Source organism: Rhinolophus sinicus, chromosome 15 (assembly GCF_057876585.1).
Source record: "Rhinolophus sinicus isolate RSI-liver-muscle chromosome 15, RSI-T2T, whole genome shotgun sequence".
NCBI lineage: Eukaryota > Metazoa > Chordata > Mammalia > Chiroptera > Rhinolophidae > Rhinolophus > Rhinolophus sinicus.
In genome coordinates, this window is record NC_142515.1 from 27,483,571 (window position 1) to 27,501,050 (window position 17,480).

At 44.4% G+C, this 17,480-nt stretch overlaps 1 protein-coding gene across 4 annotated transcripts in view; it reads left to right on the top strand.

Annotated features, from left to right (window-relative positions):
- ALDH18A1 (aldehyde dehydrogenase 18 family member A1) overlaps window positions 1–16,599 on the top strand; it is a 38,505-nt gene extending 21,906 nt beyond the window's left edge. For all 4 annotated transcript variants that reach the window (XM_088791916.1, XM_088791917.1, XM_019724758.3 and 1 more), the window contains exons 10-18: window positions 369–442; window positions 1,621–1,714; window positions 4,140–4,360; window positions 7,322–7,459; window positions 9,472–9,667; window positions 9,770–9,891; window positions 11,871–12,057; window positions 13,020–13,115; window positions 15,583–16,599. In XM_088791916.1, coding sequence (XP_088648042.1) covers window positions 369–442; window positions 1,621–1,714; window positions 4,140–4,360; window positions 7,322–7,459; window positions 9,472–9,667; window positions 9,770–9,891; window positions 11,871–12,057; window positions 13,020–13,115; window positions 15,583–15,764 — 1,310 coding nt within the window. In that variant the 3' untranslated portion in view covers window positions 15,765–16,599. The remainder of the gene's footprint in view (window positions 1–368; window positions 443–1,620; window positions 1,715–4,139; window positions 4,361–7,321; window positions 7,460–9,471; window positions 9,668–9,769; window positions 9,892–11,870; window positions 12,058–13,019; window positions 13,116–15,582) is intronic.
- The last annotated feature ends 881 nt before the right edge of the window (window positions 16,600–17,480 follow it).

The following is a 17,480-nucleotide window of genomic DNA, read 5'->3' on the forward strand; positions in this document are numbered from 1 at the left end:
CACTAGAGATGCAAAGATGCGTAAGGTATGATGTGCGCTCTCAAGTGTTCACAAAGGTAGAATTGTGTTGTAATCTACATTCAGAAATGCGGACACGTTAGAAAATAGAAGCCAAAGTGGAATTAAAAAGAACTCTAGAAGACATAAGTTACATTGTCTACCCCAGAAACAGACAAGTTTGTTGTGTTTATACCTGAGTTAATCTGGTGTATTCTTTTGCTGTTTTATTGGTCAGAGTGATCTCTGTGCCGCAAACACACCAAGGCACCAAGTGTACAGCCTGGGCATGTGATGAGCGTGTGTACGTGCTGGGATAGTGACAGGGAACTAAGCTGACAATGATCTGATGCTTGCAAATGTTCCGGCAGGCCCGACTGTTGAGCAGCAGGCAGAAATGGCCCGATCTGGAGGAAGGATGCTGGCCACTTTGGAACCAGAGCAGGTAACAGCCCTTGCCCATAGTCTTGTTAGTTTTCAGAGTGAGTCGTGCTGTGGGGTTTAGTCCACAGTCAAGCCTGCCATCTCCCCCTTTGTTCCTTGTGTTCCCCAGAAGTATCCAAGTTACAAGTCTGATTCAGATTTGCTCTGCCTTTTTTCTTTTTCTAAATTTTATTTTCCTTTTTGTGTTTTGTAGGCTGAGGCCTAAGGTAGCTTTTCATTACTATGATGTTTTGATCAAAAATATGAAAATGATGAGACCAGGGAGGCTCCCTAATCCTGCCACATACTGAGCATGGAAATTGAGGAAAATGGCTCATCCAGTCCATCCAGATCACCTAAGTGACCTATCAGGAGCCTGCTCTGTAGTCATAGTCCTGCCCTGTCCACAAAGAATCAGTCAGTCAAAGTAGAGACACGATGAGGCTGGAAATGCGGGGAGATCACGTGGGAGCTGGGGGCTGGCTTCCCAAGGATTGTCTTTAAGGGTAGATTTGAGAGTGATATACGTAGGTTTCTTCTGAGGAGTACTTTGGCCTGAGAAAGGAAAAGAGATTTTAAAATAACTCCAAGTAGAGAAAGGAGAACAAAGGAAGAGCTTAGCTTCTCTCTCTGTTAAATCACTTGTACTCCTTCATTAATTACCACATTTCCTAGTCTGGGTAGGTAAGGGTTGGGGTCTCCCCAAGCATCCAGGGCTGGGTTTTTCCCCCTTTTGACTGAATTCATTAAATAAGTCATTTATTATCAAATAAGACAAGCTAGATGTAAAAACTTACCTGGGAAATAAATTATGTACAGCTAGCAATACTAAATGTGTTGAGATGTGTGTGTCCTGCTGATTCAGAGTGCCGGGCCTGTCTCATGGATGAACTGTGTAATTCATCGTGCCCCCTCCGCCATCGCTGGGCCATGGTTTGCTAATCGTAATAATCAGGAGTGGTGAAAGAGGAGGAGAGTTAGGAAGAAATAGGGGGAGATTAGCAGGGAGAGAGGAAGGAAAAAATGAGAGGAGCAATGGTGGGAAATGAATGATACGAAGTAAGATTTCCGTCATTGGTGACCTTGGATTTAGGAGTAAGTCCCGGCACAATCAGAAGAGTAGGTTTAAAGGAGTAGGTATGCATTCTTCTTGGATTAGCATGTTTGCTTATTTGTTTAATGTTTTACCTTTCTTCCCAGAGAGCAGAGATTATCCATCATCTGGCTGATCTGTTGACAGACCAACGTGATGAAATCCTGTCAGCCAACAAAAAAGACTTGGAGGAAGCAGAGGGTAAATACCCCCCACACACACATGGAGGGTTTTGTTTTGGTCCTTATTCGTTGTTTTACTAATAATTCTTACATCATAGTCTGCCTAAAGTCAACATTGTTATAGAAGAAATTGTATATTTTGCATCCTATTTATTGAGGGTTGGTGACTAGTGTTCGTTGGCCTGTTTCAAACTTACATACTATCTCCACCCCCTTGCCCAGTACAACCCCCCAAAGGGGCTGTTTCCATTCCTCACAGGTCAACAGCCATGGCTATTATGGCAATTTCAGGACAAAAAAGAAAAAGATTGCAGACCTCGCTATTTTAGACATTTATCTAACAGCAGCTCACATGTATTGAGGCCTGTCTGTGTTGCCAGGCATTGTGCTAAGCGCTTAACAGACAGGATCTCATTTTATCTTTACAACATAGCACCTGTGAGGAGCTACTACTTATTATCCCAGTTTTACAGAGGAGAAAACTGAAGCACAGAGAAGTTGTCACATGCCTCAAACCAGTGACAGATTCGGGATTCAAACCCAGAATGACTGTGCGTATGAAGTCGTTACAGAAATAGTTTGTGCAGCCTGGATGAAGGATAGCTTATCTCCTAGTGACTTAACCAGTGTGTAGTCTGCCCACTTAGCAGCAGTGCCATCGAGAAGTGCCCTTGAGGTGCTAATGGTAGAGTGAGTGAGACGGCTGAACTCACTTTGCACACAACTGAATAGGTAGAGTCAAGCCCTGACTCTCTCTCCCTTTTGCTAATTCTCTGTCTTTTGTACCCTAAAATAATCGGTTGATTGTTAAGGGTTTTTAAATTTCCTTTTTTAAATAAATATGCCTTAAATTAAACATCCAAATTAGTGTTGTTCCCTTTAGAGAAACCTGCAAGGCATATGAACGTGTTTTCATTCCTTAAAACATGTTTGAGCCATTGCTTTGGAAATTCCTTTAGAGTTTACATCTGGTCTTTTGAATTTTTGCAGTATTGGAAATTCACAAAATAAATTTTCAGAAATGGAAGAAATCTTTGATGACATCTTATCCAGTTCTTTAATTTAAAAGAATTAAGACCTGCAGAGGTTAAAACTGTTGTTCAAGGTCACACAACTAGTTGTTGGCAGAACTCTGACTTCTGATCCCAGTTATGTCTCTGGAAATTCACAAGGACACACAATGGCTTAAGAACAAGGTCCTGGGTATATATAAGTATGGTAATCCCCTTTGACTCAGTAAACCCATTTCAGGACATTTAGCCTAAGAAAATGTTTCAAGAGGAGAAAACAGCTCTATATGTAAAGATTTTTGGATACAACCTGTTATTATGTATTATGTTGTTATGTTATTATGTCTAATAACATAAGTGTGGTTAAGTGCATTAACCTATGTTAACTCAAATATTTACTAGTAATTAAAATAGTTTTTGCAACATGGAAATGTGCATTCATTGTAAGGTGGAAAATGATTGTAACATTTAGCATGCACTATAATTAAAACTTGATTTTTAGCCCATGGGGAAAAGCAAAGACATATTAATTGATATAATTTGGTTAGTAGGATGATGGTTTAAGTTTTTCCTTAATATAAGGTTGGTTTCTCCACTCCAAAGTAGAAATCTTTTTGTTATCTTGGTGGTGTGACTATAAAAAAGAAAGAGAAAATTTTCATAATCTCATCTCAACATTAACCGTAGTAATGATTCGTGATGTGTATTCCATATGGTTATCCTGAGTATATATACATACATGTGTATGAATATGTGTGTGTGTAGAGAATCACACCCTATATCTGTTGTATTTAAGTTTAAAGAAAACTTTATATATGAACTTTGCCATCATTTAAGTTTTTATTTCAAAAGAAACCATCTTCATTGCTTCTGATTTTAAAAATAACACATTGATTATAAAAGATTAAAATAAGGCAGAAAGATAGACAGCGATCATTACTGTTTTTGATGCCTTGCAGATGTTTATACATGTAATGCTTAATAAACAGGATCCTATCATACATGCTGTTCTCTAGTTTTCCTTTTTCACAGACTATATCCTGGACAGCTTTCCATATCAGTAAATATAGGCACAGTATTTATTATAACTGGATTGTAGCCCATTGTCTGAATTTATAGGTAGAATCCAGTGTCCCACTATTATAAAAACGCTATGATAAGTATCCTCATTACATGCACGTTTGCTCATGCAGATGATAAATTTATGGAACTGAACTTGCTCGCATACAGAGTATGCTTTTACATACCTTTGTTTGATGGTGCATACCATCAAACTGTGCCCCTCAGAAAAGCTGTATAAATGGCATGTCATTATCTTCCTCAGGAGCCCACTAAGTTCCGTGTCTGCTCCTAACACAGTGCCACTTGTTCAGTAAAACAGTTACAGCCTGCCCGGATCTACTGCTTTATCATGTATTCTTCACACCTCTTCAGGGAGACTTGCAGCTCCTTTGCTGAAACGTTTGAGCCTCTCCACATCTAAATTGAACAGCCTGGCCATCGGTCTGCGGCAGATTGCAGCCTCCTCACAGGACAGTGTGGGCCGCGTTTTACGCCGGACCCGAGTTGCAAAAGACTTGGAACTAGAACAAGTGACTGTCCCAATTGGAGTTCTACTGGTCATCTTTGAATCTCGCCCTGACTGTCTACCCCAGGTATGTGACTAATGCCAAGATCAATTCCCCAAAGATTCTTTTACTTTCTTTTTTTATTTTTTTTTTATTTTTTATTTTTTTTAGATTTTTATTGGGGAAGGGGAACAGGACTTTATTGGGGCACAGTGTGTACTTCCAGGACTTTTCCAAGTCAAGTTGTTGCCCTTTCAGTCTTAGTTGTGGAGGGCGCAGCTCAGCTCCAGGTCCAGATGCTGTTGTTAGTTGCAGGGGGCACAGCCCACCATCCCTTGCGGGGGTCGAACCAGCAACCTTATGGTTGAGAGGATGCGCTCCAACCAACTGAGCCATCCGGGAGCTCAGCGGCAAATCAGATCAAGGTGCTGTGTTCAATCTTAGTTGCAGGGGGCGCTGCCCACCGTACCTTGCGGGAGTCAAGATGTCGAACTGGCAACCTTGTGGTTGAGAGCCTGTGCTCCAACCAACTGAGTCATCTGTCATTGGCCCATGTGGGAATTGAACCAGCAGCCTTCGGCATTAGGAGCACGGAGCTCCAACCGCCTGAACCACCAGACCAGCCCTAGGTTCTTTTTTTAATCTTTTATTTCCCCCAAAGATAATTTTTGAGACTTTATTCTTAGATTGTTCTTAAGGTAATTTGTTATTGATTCATTCAGTAATTCTAAAGTAAGTATTCATGTGTCCATTTTATAGTTGAAGAAACTGAAGCTTACAGATGTTAATATTCCTGTCATACTTACAAGGGCGGATCTGGGTCTTGGACCTAGATGACTCTCCCATACCGTGGTACCAGAGCACGTGTCCAAATGTCTTAGCTCACGGGGACACTTTGTTCCCTGACCACAGAGACCTGCTAGCCTCCTGCATCTCATAGCTGGTTGTGCCCATGTGAAAAAGACCTCTTTATTATCAGTGTTACCTATGGTTTCCTGTAAGTACATCTCTTAGGAAAAGAACGTCTAGTAATTAGTGGAAACTAGAGTACAATCCTCTAAGGAATCTGACATCTCACAGGCTGATGTTGAGAAACTATGTGTTAAAGGTGTTGCCAAGCAGCCATACTCTGAAATGCAAGGTGGCATTAGAGGGTGGCCTCACTTGTTGCCCTAAACTTTCTCCCAGAAATCTGCGACCGTTTCCCCACTGGACTATCCAGTAGGATGATACCAGCTCTTTCTTTGCACTAGCCACAAAGTCGCAAAGAGAATTCTATTTAAAAAACAAAAAAACAGCACCTCTTTACTATAGGGCATTAAGTGACCATGGGAGTCCAGAATGCTCCATAGAGGATACTGCTTGGCATAACCTAAAACCAGCTTGTTCACCAAGGGACTCCTATAGCACCTGACCCCTTCTGACCTATCTCAGAAATGCTCCACAGAGAGCTGCAGAACTCCCCTCTGCTGGTAAAAATGGGTCCTGTAGGCTGTCTCCATGAAGTTTCTCTCCTACCTTTTATCCATTTAGCTGACACTTGACAAGGAGAAAGGTTTCCTCTTTAGCCAACTACCGCTAAAATGCCTCACCCGGGATCTTAACCTTGGATGGCGTCACAGAATCCTTGAATCCTAAAAGTTGTATGCAGAATTCAATGTGTTTGTGCATTTATCTGGAGCAAGTTTACATTATTTTAATAAGGGACTCATGAACAACAAAAATGAACAAAAAAGGGCCAGCCCGGTGGCTCAGGCGGTTAGAGCTCCATGCTCCTAACTCCGAAGGCTGCCGGTTCGATTCCCACATGGGCCAGTGGGCTCTCAACCATAAGGCTGCCGGTTCAACTCCTCGAGTCCCGCAAGGGATGGTGGGCTCCGCAAGGGATGGTGGGCTCCACCCCCTGCAACTAAGATTGAACACAGCACCTTGAGCTGAGCTGCCGCTGAGCTCCCGGATGGCTCAGTTGGTTGGAGTGCGTCCTCTCAACCACAAGGTTGCCGGTTTGACTCCCGCAAGGGATGGTGGGCTGTGCCCCCTGCAACTAACAACGGCAACTGGACCTGGAGCTGAGCTGCGCCCTCCACAACTAAGACTGAAAGGACAACAACTTGAAGCTGAACAGCACCCTCCACAACTAAGATTGAAAGGACAACAACTTGACTTGGAAAAAAGGCCTGGAAGTACACACTGTTCCCCAATAAAGTCCTGTTCCCCTTCCCCAGTAAAATCTTAAAAAAAAAAAAAAAAAGAAATGAACAAAAAAGGATTAAGAGCCACTAGTCTGGAGATTAACATATTCAGGCAAGGTTTTTTAGTAAAGTTTCTTTCACTGCGTTACAAAAACAGGAAGATTTTCATTCACCCGAGAGCATTCAGAAGTTAAGCTTCAGCCTTGGATGATCAGGTCAGTGTCATTAGCCCTTTGCTCTAAGAGGCTGACTAATCCTATTAGCGGGTGACTGCTGAATGGCCCACTTTTCCTCCTTGCACAGTTGTGCTCCTTTCCCAGCAGTCCCTGCCACAGCTGTGCAGGGGCTGGCGGGAGCTCTAGTCTTCTCCAGGTTCCCAGCACCAGGCATTTAAAGCTCTCAGAACAATTAGCTAGAGACATCTCCCAGCCTCAGCCCAAGTCAGGAGGCAGCTGAGCACCCTGTCCTCCACTGTGGCCAAAGTGGGGAGGGGGGTGTCACGTAACCCTAGCCATTTAACTCAGGTTATTTTGCTAATGATGCAAAGGAAGCCATATAGTTTAGTTCCTAAGATCCAGGTGGTTTGGCTCTGGAGTCAAGGCTCCTAACCTGCCACTTAAAAGCTATGTGACCTAGCGGAGTCACCAAACTCTCTGGGGTTCAGTGTCCGTATCTGTAAAGCAGGGGATAAAACAGGTACTTAGTTCACTAGAATGTTTTGAAGATGAAACAGGATAGGCCTTATAAAGTAATTAACACACTGTGTGGCACAGAAAAAGTGCTCAGTGAGTGCTAACGTTACTATTACATTATTGCTTTTTCCATTTGGTTCACTGCTCTCCTCTTTAATCTGCAGGTGGCAGCCTTGGCTATTGCAAGTGGTAATGGATTGTTACTCAAAGGAGGGAAGGAGGCTGCACATAGCAACCGGATTCTTCACCTCCTCACCCAGGAGGCCCTCTCCATCCATGGAGTCAAGGAGGCTGTACAGTTGGTAGGTCCCTGGGAATGAGCCAAGTCAAGCCCAGAGGGGCCAGGTCAGGTCTTTGGATATTTGAAGCAAAGCTTAGGCCATGTAAAGCGAAGCCACTTCTGTGGGCAACCTTGATTCTATGGGGAGCAAGTCCTATATGCCTGGACATTGGACTTAGGAAGACCACTTTCATACAGTGTGTCTTGGCACTGTTGATTTACAGGAATGCCTGTTACCTTTCATTCTTTAGGTCCCAGGGCAGCAGGAATACCAGGCCTAGAGTGTGAGGCCTGCGTTCTGCTCACTGGCAGAATGATTTAGGCCATGTAAGATGAGAAAAATGTTATGCAAGTTTGTCATAAACCATTATACACCATGTAAGTATGAGGCTGTGCTGTTGTTACTATTATGGTCATTATTTTAACCATTGTCTCACACTCAACTGTCAAATGGAGTTTCTGAACTAGGTAGTAAGAGCTACAATTTATTCAGCACCTACTATGGGCAAGGCACTGTTCACCCATTATACCACTTAGTCCTCACAACAACTCTATGAGAAAAATACCATCAATTATTAGGCCCATTTTATAGATGGGAAAAAAGTAGGCTGAGAGGTTAAGTAACTCACCCCGAATCACATAGTCTATATAGTAGTTTATATTTGGACCTAGGCTGACTCCAGATCTTCTCTCTTTTTATTGAGGCCAACTCATTCTAACATTTGAGGATTCTGTTGGCTGCTAAGAGTGTGTCTGCAAACCTGCTGCATTTCATGCTCACTGACAAGAATCTGGGTTTTTCTTATGGAAACATACTGGGCGGAAAAAACACAGATTTTAGGGATTCAAATCCCAGCTCTACCACATCCTAGCTTAATTCAACAGGTTTCCTCCCTCCCCTTCTTCTATTGATGTATAACGTACATACAGTAAGTATATAAATCTTATATGAACAAGTATGATTTTGTCCATATGTGTACACACACACACACACACACACACACACACACACACACACACAAATAACCACCAGCTAGATCAAGATACAGAACATTTCCAACACCCTGAAGGCTCCCATATGTCCTTCCCAATCAGTATGCCCCATCCCCACCACCAGGTAACCACTTGTTTTACTTTGTTCACATTCAGTTTCCTTGGCCTATTCTTAAACTTCATGTAAATGGAATCATAAAACACACTCTTTTATGTTGTATTTCTTTTGTTCATTGTTATGTCCATGAGATTCATGCACATTGTTGCTTCTAGCAGTAGTTTTCTTTTACGTCACTGTGTGGTATTCCATTTATATGTAGCTACTACTACAGTTTATCCTTTCTTCTATTGATGAACATTTGAGTTGTGTCCAGTTTGGAGCTATGCAAATTAAAGTTGCTGTGAACATTTTTGTACACGTGTATTGATATTTCTATTACAAGTAACATGAATATATAGGGGAAAATTAAAAATGAAGAAGACAAAAAGATGCCCATATCTGTGTCCTGACACAAGCACTTTAGTCAGTCTGGTCAGCATCCCAGGGTTGAGGGTGTCAGCAGAAATCGTGAAGAACCATGACTCCCTAGCAAGACCCAACGTGTCATTAAGGCCATGGCTGGAGGACCACCAGAGCAGCCACTTCTTGTGGTCCTCGTCACCTGGCATGATCGGTGCCTCCTCTAACATCCAGGGATAGCACTTTGTACCTCTTCTGACACGTTAAAACTTACCTGCCCTGCGTATGGATAATTGTGTCTTCGTCCTATCTTCCCAACTAGACTGAGCTCTTTGAGGGCAGGGACCAGATCCTGCATGTTTGTCATGCAGAGCTCAGTGCTGAACGTGCAGTGTTTGGTAAGCATTTGCTGGACGATGTCAGTTCCCGTGATCAGGGACTTGATCTTGTTTTGGAACAAGTTTTCATAGTGCCTGATTTCGTTCTCAGGAGGTGCAGACATTCACCTGTAAAAGGGATGTTGCTGTTGCTGTTTCGTGAGGTTAGAGGTCCTCTTTATCTTTTGACTCCCTCCTCTTCAGGTGAATACCAGAGAAGAAGTGGAAGATCTTTGCCGCCTAGACAAATTGATAGATTTGATCATTCCACGCGGCTCTTCCCAGCTTGTCAGAGACATTCAGAAAGCCGCTAAGGGGATCCCAGTGATGGGGCACAGCGAAGGGATCTGCCACATGTACGTGGATGCAGAGGCCAGCGTCGATAAAGCCACCAGACTAGGTAAGCTGGACGAGGTCCCCTGTTTTACAGGCAAACATATTTGTCAGATTCTCTGTGGCTCTGGATCATGTCAATAGAAACAATTCTTTGTCCTCCTTTCAGTCAGAGACTCTAAATGTGAATATCCAGCTGCCTGTAACGCTCTGGAGACTCTGTTAATCCACCGCGATCTGCTGAGAACACCACTGTTTGACCAGATCATTGATATGTTGAGAGTGGAACAGGTAAGACAAGTCCACAGGACTCATACATCACTTCCTGCCTTCCATGTAGAGATTTAGAAGCCTGTGGGATTAGACCAGGAGCAGCTGCCATACCATTTAAGGCAATCCAAGAAGCAATATTTTTGAGCATCTGCTATGTACAAACTTCAGTGCTAAGTACACAGAGATGACTAAGACATGCCCCCTGCCTTCTGACAGTGTAGTAGATGGAAGAAACCCACACATAAATAGCTGCATTACAAATTGGAATGTGTTAAGTACTAACAGAGTTCAAAGATAAGACAGATCACATGACAGCCCACTGAATGGACTATTTCTGGCAGCCTTTATTCAGGCAGCATAGTTTAAACTTTATGTTTCTGAATACACATTCCTGTTTGGATTTGATTTGAAAAGACTGTGTAGAAATGTTCTCAAACCAAAAATTTATGGCATGTACCCCTCCACAAATGTCTTCAATTCCCAATATTAAGTACTTAATACAGTAATATTTGGGAGTCAACAAATTGTACCCATAATGTCCTCTTTTTCTGAGATTATTTTCTTAGCATTAAGATTATAAACAACCAACGCCAGTAAGTTTCCAACATACGTGTATGTTCAATTGTAAATTCCTAATTGGAAGAAAATATATTGCTCTCCAGACAAAAGTGGACTATTAAATGTTCTGTTAGGACACAGTTTAAGCTTTACTATCTGATGTCGTCACACCCTCACAGAATCATATAAGATAGCACAGCCGTAGAACAAGTGACTGCCGGCCTTGTTTGCTTTGGCCTGGGCATGTGTCTTCCCTTCCGTCCTTTTGCAGGAAAGGAAGGTTCCAATCAGCTTATAAATGTGACGTGGTCCCAGTGAGAACCTGAAGGGGTTGTTTTGGAAATGAAAATGCACCCCACAAATTAAAAGAGAGTTAGATCACATAGTCACTTGTGTTCCTTTACACTTGTGGTCTGTTTGATTGGGTACCTCTGGCAAGCACCACACTGGACTGGACTGGACACGAGGAAAGTTCTCCATTCGCCAGGAGTAAAACCCCCCTCCTGATTCAGACAGACCCACTCTGTCCTCAGTCATCCCCAGGTTGCCTTGAAATTCTCCAAATCAAAATGAGTCAATATGTGTACTTCGTGCAGCACCTTTGTACTGTAGGAAGTCAATCACCAGGGTGACTTGCACAGAGGTGGGGCTCAGGGATGGGGTTCCAGTACCTGAGGGACATAGTTGGACGCCAGGCCTGGAGGAAGTGGGGTCCCAAAGAATCAAGTGGAGTCACAAAGAATCAAGGCACAAACGCTGCCTGAAGTGGTCTCTGAGAACAGGGCCTAAGTGGGATCAGACTTGTGACTGGGACCCTCAGTGACCAGGCTCAGGTTCCATAAATTCTTCTGACTAGGAGCAGAATTAGCCTCAGAGGCTAGAGCTGAGCTGAACCTAGGACTAGAGGACAAAGTTGGAACTGTAACAAGTAACCACCATTTGAAGTGGTTACCCGCCGGGTACTATTTTCCTCTGAAGCACGCATAGGACTTCTCCAGGGTGAAGGGAACAGAAGTGTGTACATGGCATCTCCCTTTGCATGAGTCCAGTGCCTGGGTTCTATCTGCAGGCAGTGGGGTTTTTATAGTCAAGTGTTTGTGTTAGTAAAATGCCAGCAGTCAGGGGCTTATGTTGATAGCCTGATAAATGCCTTGCACATTCTTAACATTCAGAGGCCTCCTGCTGAAATCTCTGCTCCAGCTTTACTGAGGGCCCATTGCTGGCAGGTGGCCAGTCAGCATGTTCAGAAGCAGAGCGTCCCATCCTGGAGGGCGGGCGGCTGCCTCTGAAAGCAAGGCAGGGACTAGGTCAGGTGTCCAGGTCCCAGGCGCTGCGGGCTCCTCATCTTCAGGTCCATACCGCTGTTTGGTCCTGGAGGAGGAAGTGTGAGCACGCTTACCTGTGTTTATGGTGTTGCTCCTGGACTGCCTCTTTTCCAGGTGAAAATTCACGCAGGCCCCAGGTTCGCCTCCTATCTGACCTTCAGCCCCTCTGAAGTGAAGTCCCTCCGAACTGAGTATGGCGACCTGGAATTGTGCATTGAAGTGGTGGACAGTGTCCAGGAGGCCATCGACCACATTCACAAGTATGGCAGCTCCCATACAGATGTCATCGTCACAGAGAATGGTCAGTGTGCAAATGCTTCAGGCGTGTGGTGTTCGCGTTTTCTGCCTTCATTTCTGAGTGGTTCCTCTCCTCTCAGCCCCTCCTCGTCTGCAGGAAAACAATCTGAGCAGACTAATGGTAACGCCTCATGTCACCTTTGCTTGTTAGCTGTGCTTTCACGTCTATTACCTCATTATATTGGCACAGTGGCCCCGTGAGTGGAGGTGGGGGAGAGACAATGAGCCACAGAGAGATGGCGCTCTCTGTGTTAGAGGTGTTCATTTACTCCATACAGCAATCTTTCCAGGTTGTGGGAAGAAACCCATTTTAGAGCTGAGGAAAGCAAGGCTCAGGAGGTTAAGGGCAGAACCAACTCTCCAGAGTCATTCATTCATTCATTCCAAAGAAAGTCAGGATGGCCCCCTCAAGGAATTACAGTCAGTTTATCAGGGGATCAAAACACAACCAATAGCAACAGCTAACATTCACGGAGCATCCCATGTGCTGGGCTCTGCAATAGTGCTCTGTGGCTATCAATCCACTTTGTCCTCTCCACAGCCCTGTGGGCTGGGTAATGTTGTCACTCTCATTTGACTCGAGTGCAGAGAGGTTCGGAAACCTGCCCAGGCCACCCAGCCAGTGGGTGTAAGTTGGAGCTCAGACTTAGGCATCCTGGCTCCGTGGCTTATAAATAGATAGTATAGACAGGCCGTTGTAGCGCCAAGGGTATATCTGCAAGGGGTGGTCTGGATTCCAACCCAGTCTTTGCCAGACCACTGCTCCTTCCACAGCAGCGACTGATGAAGCTGGTTTGCCTCCTTCCTCTTTAGATTTCTCACAAATCTTCGTATGTGGGGAATCTTTAATATGTGGGGAAGCTCCTCAGTGGCCTAGACCCTGCCCCAGTCAGTCACTGGTGAGTGGCTGGAAGCAGGGGTGTTCTCTGTGGGTCATCCTAACTCAGTTTCCTCTCTGTGCTGCAGAGCAAACAGCAGAGTTCTTCCTCCAGCACGTAGATAGTGCCTGTGTGTTCTGGAACGCCAGCACTCGCTTCTCTGATGGTTACCGCTTCGGACTGGGTAAGAAGGACTCAGGTCCTGGGAGGTAGAAGTCCCTTGTGAATCACTGTGTGGTCCAAGGAGCATGGTGAGGGTAGAGGAGACAACTCTCCTTTATGGTCACATACTTGATCAAGATGATAGAGACAGAATTGTGGGAGGGTGGGTTTATGAGAGAGAAGAATGATACTTATTATATAAGACCCGGTATTATATTATATTATATTATATTATATTATATTATATTATATTATATTATACCCGGTCTTATATAATATAAGACTAGGTCTTATATTAAAATAAGACTGGGTCTTATATTAATTTTTACTCCAAAAGACGCATTAGAGCTGATGGTCCGACTAGGTCTTATTTTCGGTGGAAACACAGTAGCTACCATGAGCTGGTAGAAGTCCTGTGCTCTGTGCATTTCAGATGTTACAAAGGGTACTACTCTTCTTTTTTCGTAGATGGGGAAACTGAGATTGAGAGAAGCGAAGTAACTTGCCCAAAGTCATGCAACTGGCATGCAGACCCAAATTTGTGCAAGTCCAAAGCCAGGGTTGCGCCCATCACTGTTTGGGCAGACCACATGTCTCCATACCCAGGCTGTGACAGGTGTTCATGCCAACGTCCCTGAGAGCACTGCCATTGCAGACATTTCTGTAGACACAGAGCCAGATTGCCTCAGAGCTAGGAATTCCCCATGAAGATAGGACGAAAGAAGGTGTTAGGACCTATGCTGGGGTTAAATGTCAGCATCAGAAACAAACAGGTAGACCCAGAGGTGCAAGGTTTACTTCTAAAGCAGACTGAAATAAAAAGCTTCAGAAAAACACCACTCTTCCCCCTCCATCATTAATAACAAAATCTCCATGCCCAAGAGCATAGGGATTTTTCAGACCATCTTCTCTGGTTTTTAGGATTACCATTCTATAAAGCTCCAATAAAGCATTTATGACACATCCAAGAAGTATTTCAACCCCTTGAAACATTTTAATCCCTCTGAACTTTTGAATAAGTAATCTGCCTAGAGAAATAGTTCTCACTGAGTTGTTAAAGATTATTGAAAGGAATTTTAACTCAGTTATTTTTAGTCATTAGACACTTTATTTTTAGTTCCCTGTTTGTATTATGTTGGGGGTTTGATTTAATTATCACGTCACTTGCACTGATCTTTGTGTTCCACGTTCTCGAAGAATAAATAGCAGCATACGTTTAAGGGCTGAGGTGCCCAGCATTGAAGTGAAAGTCCAAGATGGGGGGAGGAGAACAAAAGCGATTCCATTGTCTTTCCATCCTCCTCTCAGAGCAGCTCAAACTCTGAGTTAAATTCCTGTGAAAGGCATGAATAGTGACGATTAATACTTACTGAGCATTTACTCTATTCCCAGCACCGTGTTACGTGCATCATATGCAGTATCTCACTTAGTTCTACATAATGGATTCTATTGTTTTCCTTATTTTTTTTCAATGAAATACTGAAGCATGAGAGATGGTTAGCCAACGTGTCCAAAGTCACGTGGTCTCTCTGTTATTAAACCAAGATGTGAATCTGCTCATCACTCTACTTGCCCTTGCCAACCACTGCCCCCAGCTCATCCCCACTCAGGTCTTTTCCTTGCTCTTCTCTCTGCCTGCAGTGTCTTTCCACCCACCCCTCCCCTAGCCAGTTCCTCCTTGGTCAGGTGTCAGTGGAACGGCACCTCCTCAGAGAGATGCTCCCTGACCACCCTACAGTGTGGTAGCCACCCTCCCCACACACTCTGTCACAGCACCTTCATCCTTTCATGTGCAGTCATTCACCACATGAAATTATTGCTGAACTGTTCCTTGGCTGCCTTGTCCACAAGAGTAAAAGCTCCATGAAAACAGGATCTATATCGATTATTCACCACTTTATCCCCTGGGCCTGATACATAACACGTGCTCAGTAAAACTGTGATGAACGAGGGACCCCTGCCTCCACTGTATATGGTGGAGAACACCGAGGCAGACCCAGGAAAACCCCTGATGTCCCTGCGCTTGAGCCTGAAGCAAGATGGATGGGAAATGAATAGTACTCTTTCAGCTGTTCAGTAGCTGTCTAATGAGTGCCTATGTGCTAAGAATTCTGGGGCACATCTCAAAAAGAGATGTGCTAAGAATTGTACACCTCAAAAAATGCCCAAATGTCAAATTATGGTACACAGTCCAGACACTGAACAGGTATCAGAGCACTTCTAGCATTGTCAGAATACACTGGGGATAAAGTACAAAAGGGAGGCCCACGCATTGTGCTTCATTAGAAGAAGGGGGCTTATCATGATTTATGGCGACTAGCGGACACATTTATGGGGACAGTGCAACTGAAGCTGGCCTGGGGAGGATGGGTCAGGAGTCGGCAGGGAGAAAGGGCACCAAATGAAGAGAATGAGGAGATATGGGGCTGGTGGGCGGTCAGAAAGCAAAGGCCAGGAAAAGCCACATCCTCATCCATGCTTTTTCACAGGAGCTGAAGTGGGAATCAGTACATCACGAATCCATGCCCGGGGACCAGTAGGACTCGAGGGACTACTTACTACTAAGTGGCTGCTGCGAGGGCAGGACCACGTGGTCTCAGATTTCTCCGAGCATGGAAGTTTAAAATACCTTCACGAGAACCTCCCTGTTCCTCAGAGAAACACCAACTGAAAGCATGCAGAGAAGAGCTGGACTATTCTAGAGATCTTCAGTTAAACTTGGCTTAACAATCTCGGGATGAGCCAAGTCTGGTTTCCCACTTCCGGGAAGGGTCTGCCTGGTGGAAAGTATACCTACATGCTTCTGGGTTCAGATTGGCAACATTAGTCATGGCTAATGACTTGCATTCCAGCTCACCCTTTTTTCTTTTTTTAATATAGAAAATAATTGCTAATGATAGGAACTTTGCTTACTTGCTACAGGTAGGGACTTTGCACGGTCCTGTTCCCTTCACCTATAGAAACAGAAAGGTGCGGTTTCCCCACATACCAGGCAATGGAAAAAGGGCCCCTTCTGACCTTTTTATCACCTCAATGAGGTAAAGTCTCCCTTGGCATTTGGTTGGTACTAGAACCAGCCATACCTAACAAGTCTTTCCACAGTTCCTTTCACACTCGTAGTCATCTTTGAAAAGGAAAGATTTGGAATTTAGAAGAGGGACAGCTCTTTTAGCATTCTCATCAGAAACAATCACAGAAATGGACTGAATCATTTCCGCTGGTAAGATCAACCTTTTATATTTATTTGTGGAGCAAATATAAGCATTCCAGATGCTTGCAGCCTCTCTGGATCCAGGAGATTTGGCATTACCCGTGATGTAGCTGGAACCTGAAACTGCAGACAGGAGGTGCGAGTTTCAGGATGAAGTATCTACAGCAATTACGCTTGAAATTTTTATACGAATTATTTTGTCATCCTGTCCTTCCAAAACAAAATTAGAGGATTATTTTAATACTTTGGATTCTTTTCCCCCTTTTTAAAAAATAAAATTCGTATGAAAAGCCTGTGTTCAGGATTCAAGTTTTCTCCCCCATTGGCCGTTACCCCCTTTTTCCTTTTCCCTCCCTTGTGACCCTCCCAGCCCCACTTTTACACATTGTGCCTTCTCTAGAAGCTGGTTGGGAGACAGCCTGGCCCTCCACCTTGGCAGTGTCGGTGGGAGCAGCACAGGCAGATCCCCGGGGAAGGACTCGGACTGGGAGGGAGGAGAGGAAATACAGAGATGAGGCTCCAGAGTTGAGGACTGAAAGCAGAGTGATGGTCTGAAGTCAGGGGTGTGATTGCCACGAGCATGCCATGTTCCGGTCCTCACAGTCCCCATACAGCAGCGTCCTTCGTTCACTTTCACCCTCCCTGCCAGCCCCTTTGTCTCGGGGTCGCCTGTTTCATTGACAGCTCTAACCCCTCACCTCCCTCCCTCCATCCAGCTCCTGTTCTTGGGGTCCCTGGTGCTTGACAGTCTGCAGTTGAAAGATTTCTTGTCTCATGGGGGCCCTTCCAAGGAAATAAGCACTCCCTTACATGTTTATCCTCTGAGGATGTTTTATGAGCACAAGAATTTTACGGTGTCCTGTGGAACATGTTCCCAGGCTGGTTCTAAACTCTACCTCTCATCCAAATCCTTACATGGTCTGGCAAGTTACCCTGCCTGCCCTGGCCTCTGAATGGGGAATTCTGGCATAGCTTGCCTGAAAAGGCGATAAACAAAGTCCTGCCTGAAACTGTATGGCAAATACCACAATCAGCTCCCAACCAGACAACAAATGCCCCGGGAGTCTTAAAATAGAAAGTGCCTCTTGGGGCCCTTGGGGAAGACTCCACTGAGGAGGCAGGCCTGGATCTGGCCTCTGAGACGGGTCATAGGAGGAAGGAGTGGGCAGAGCATTC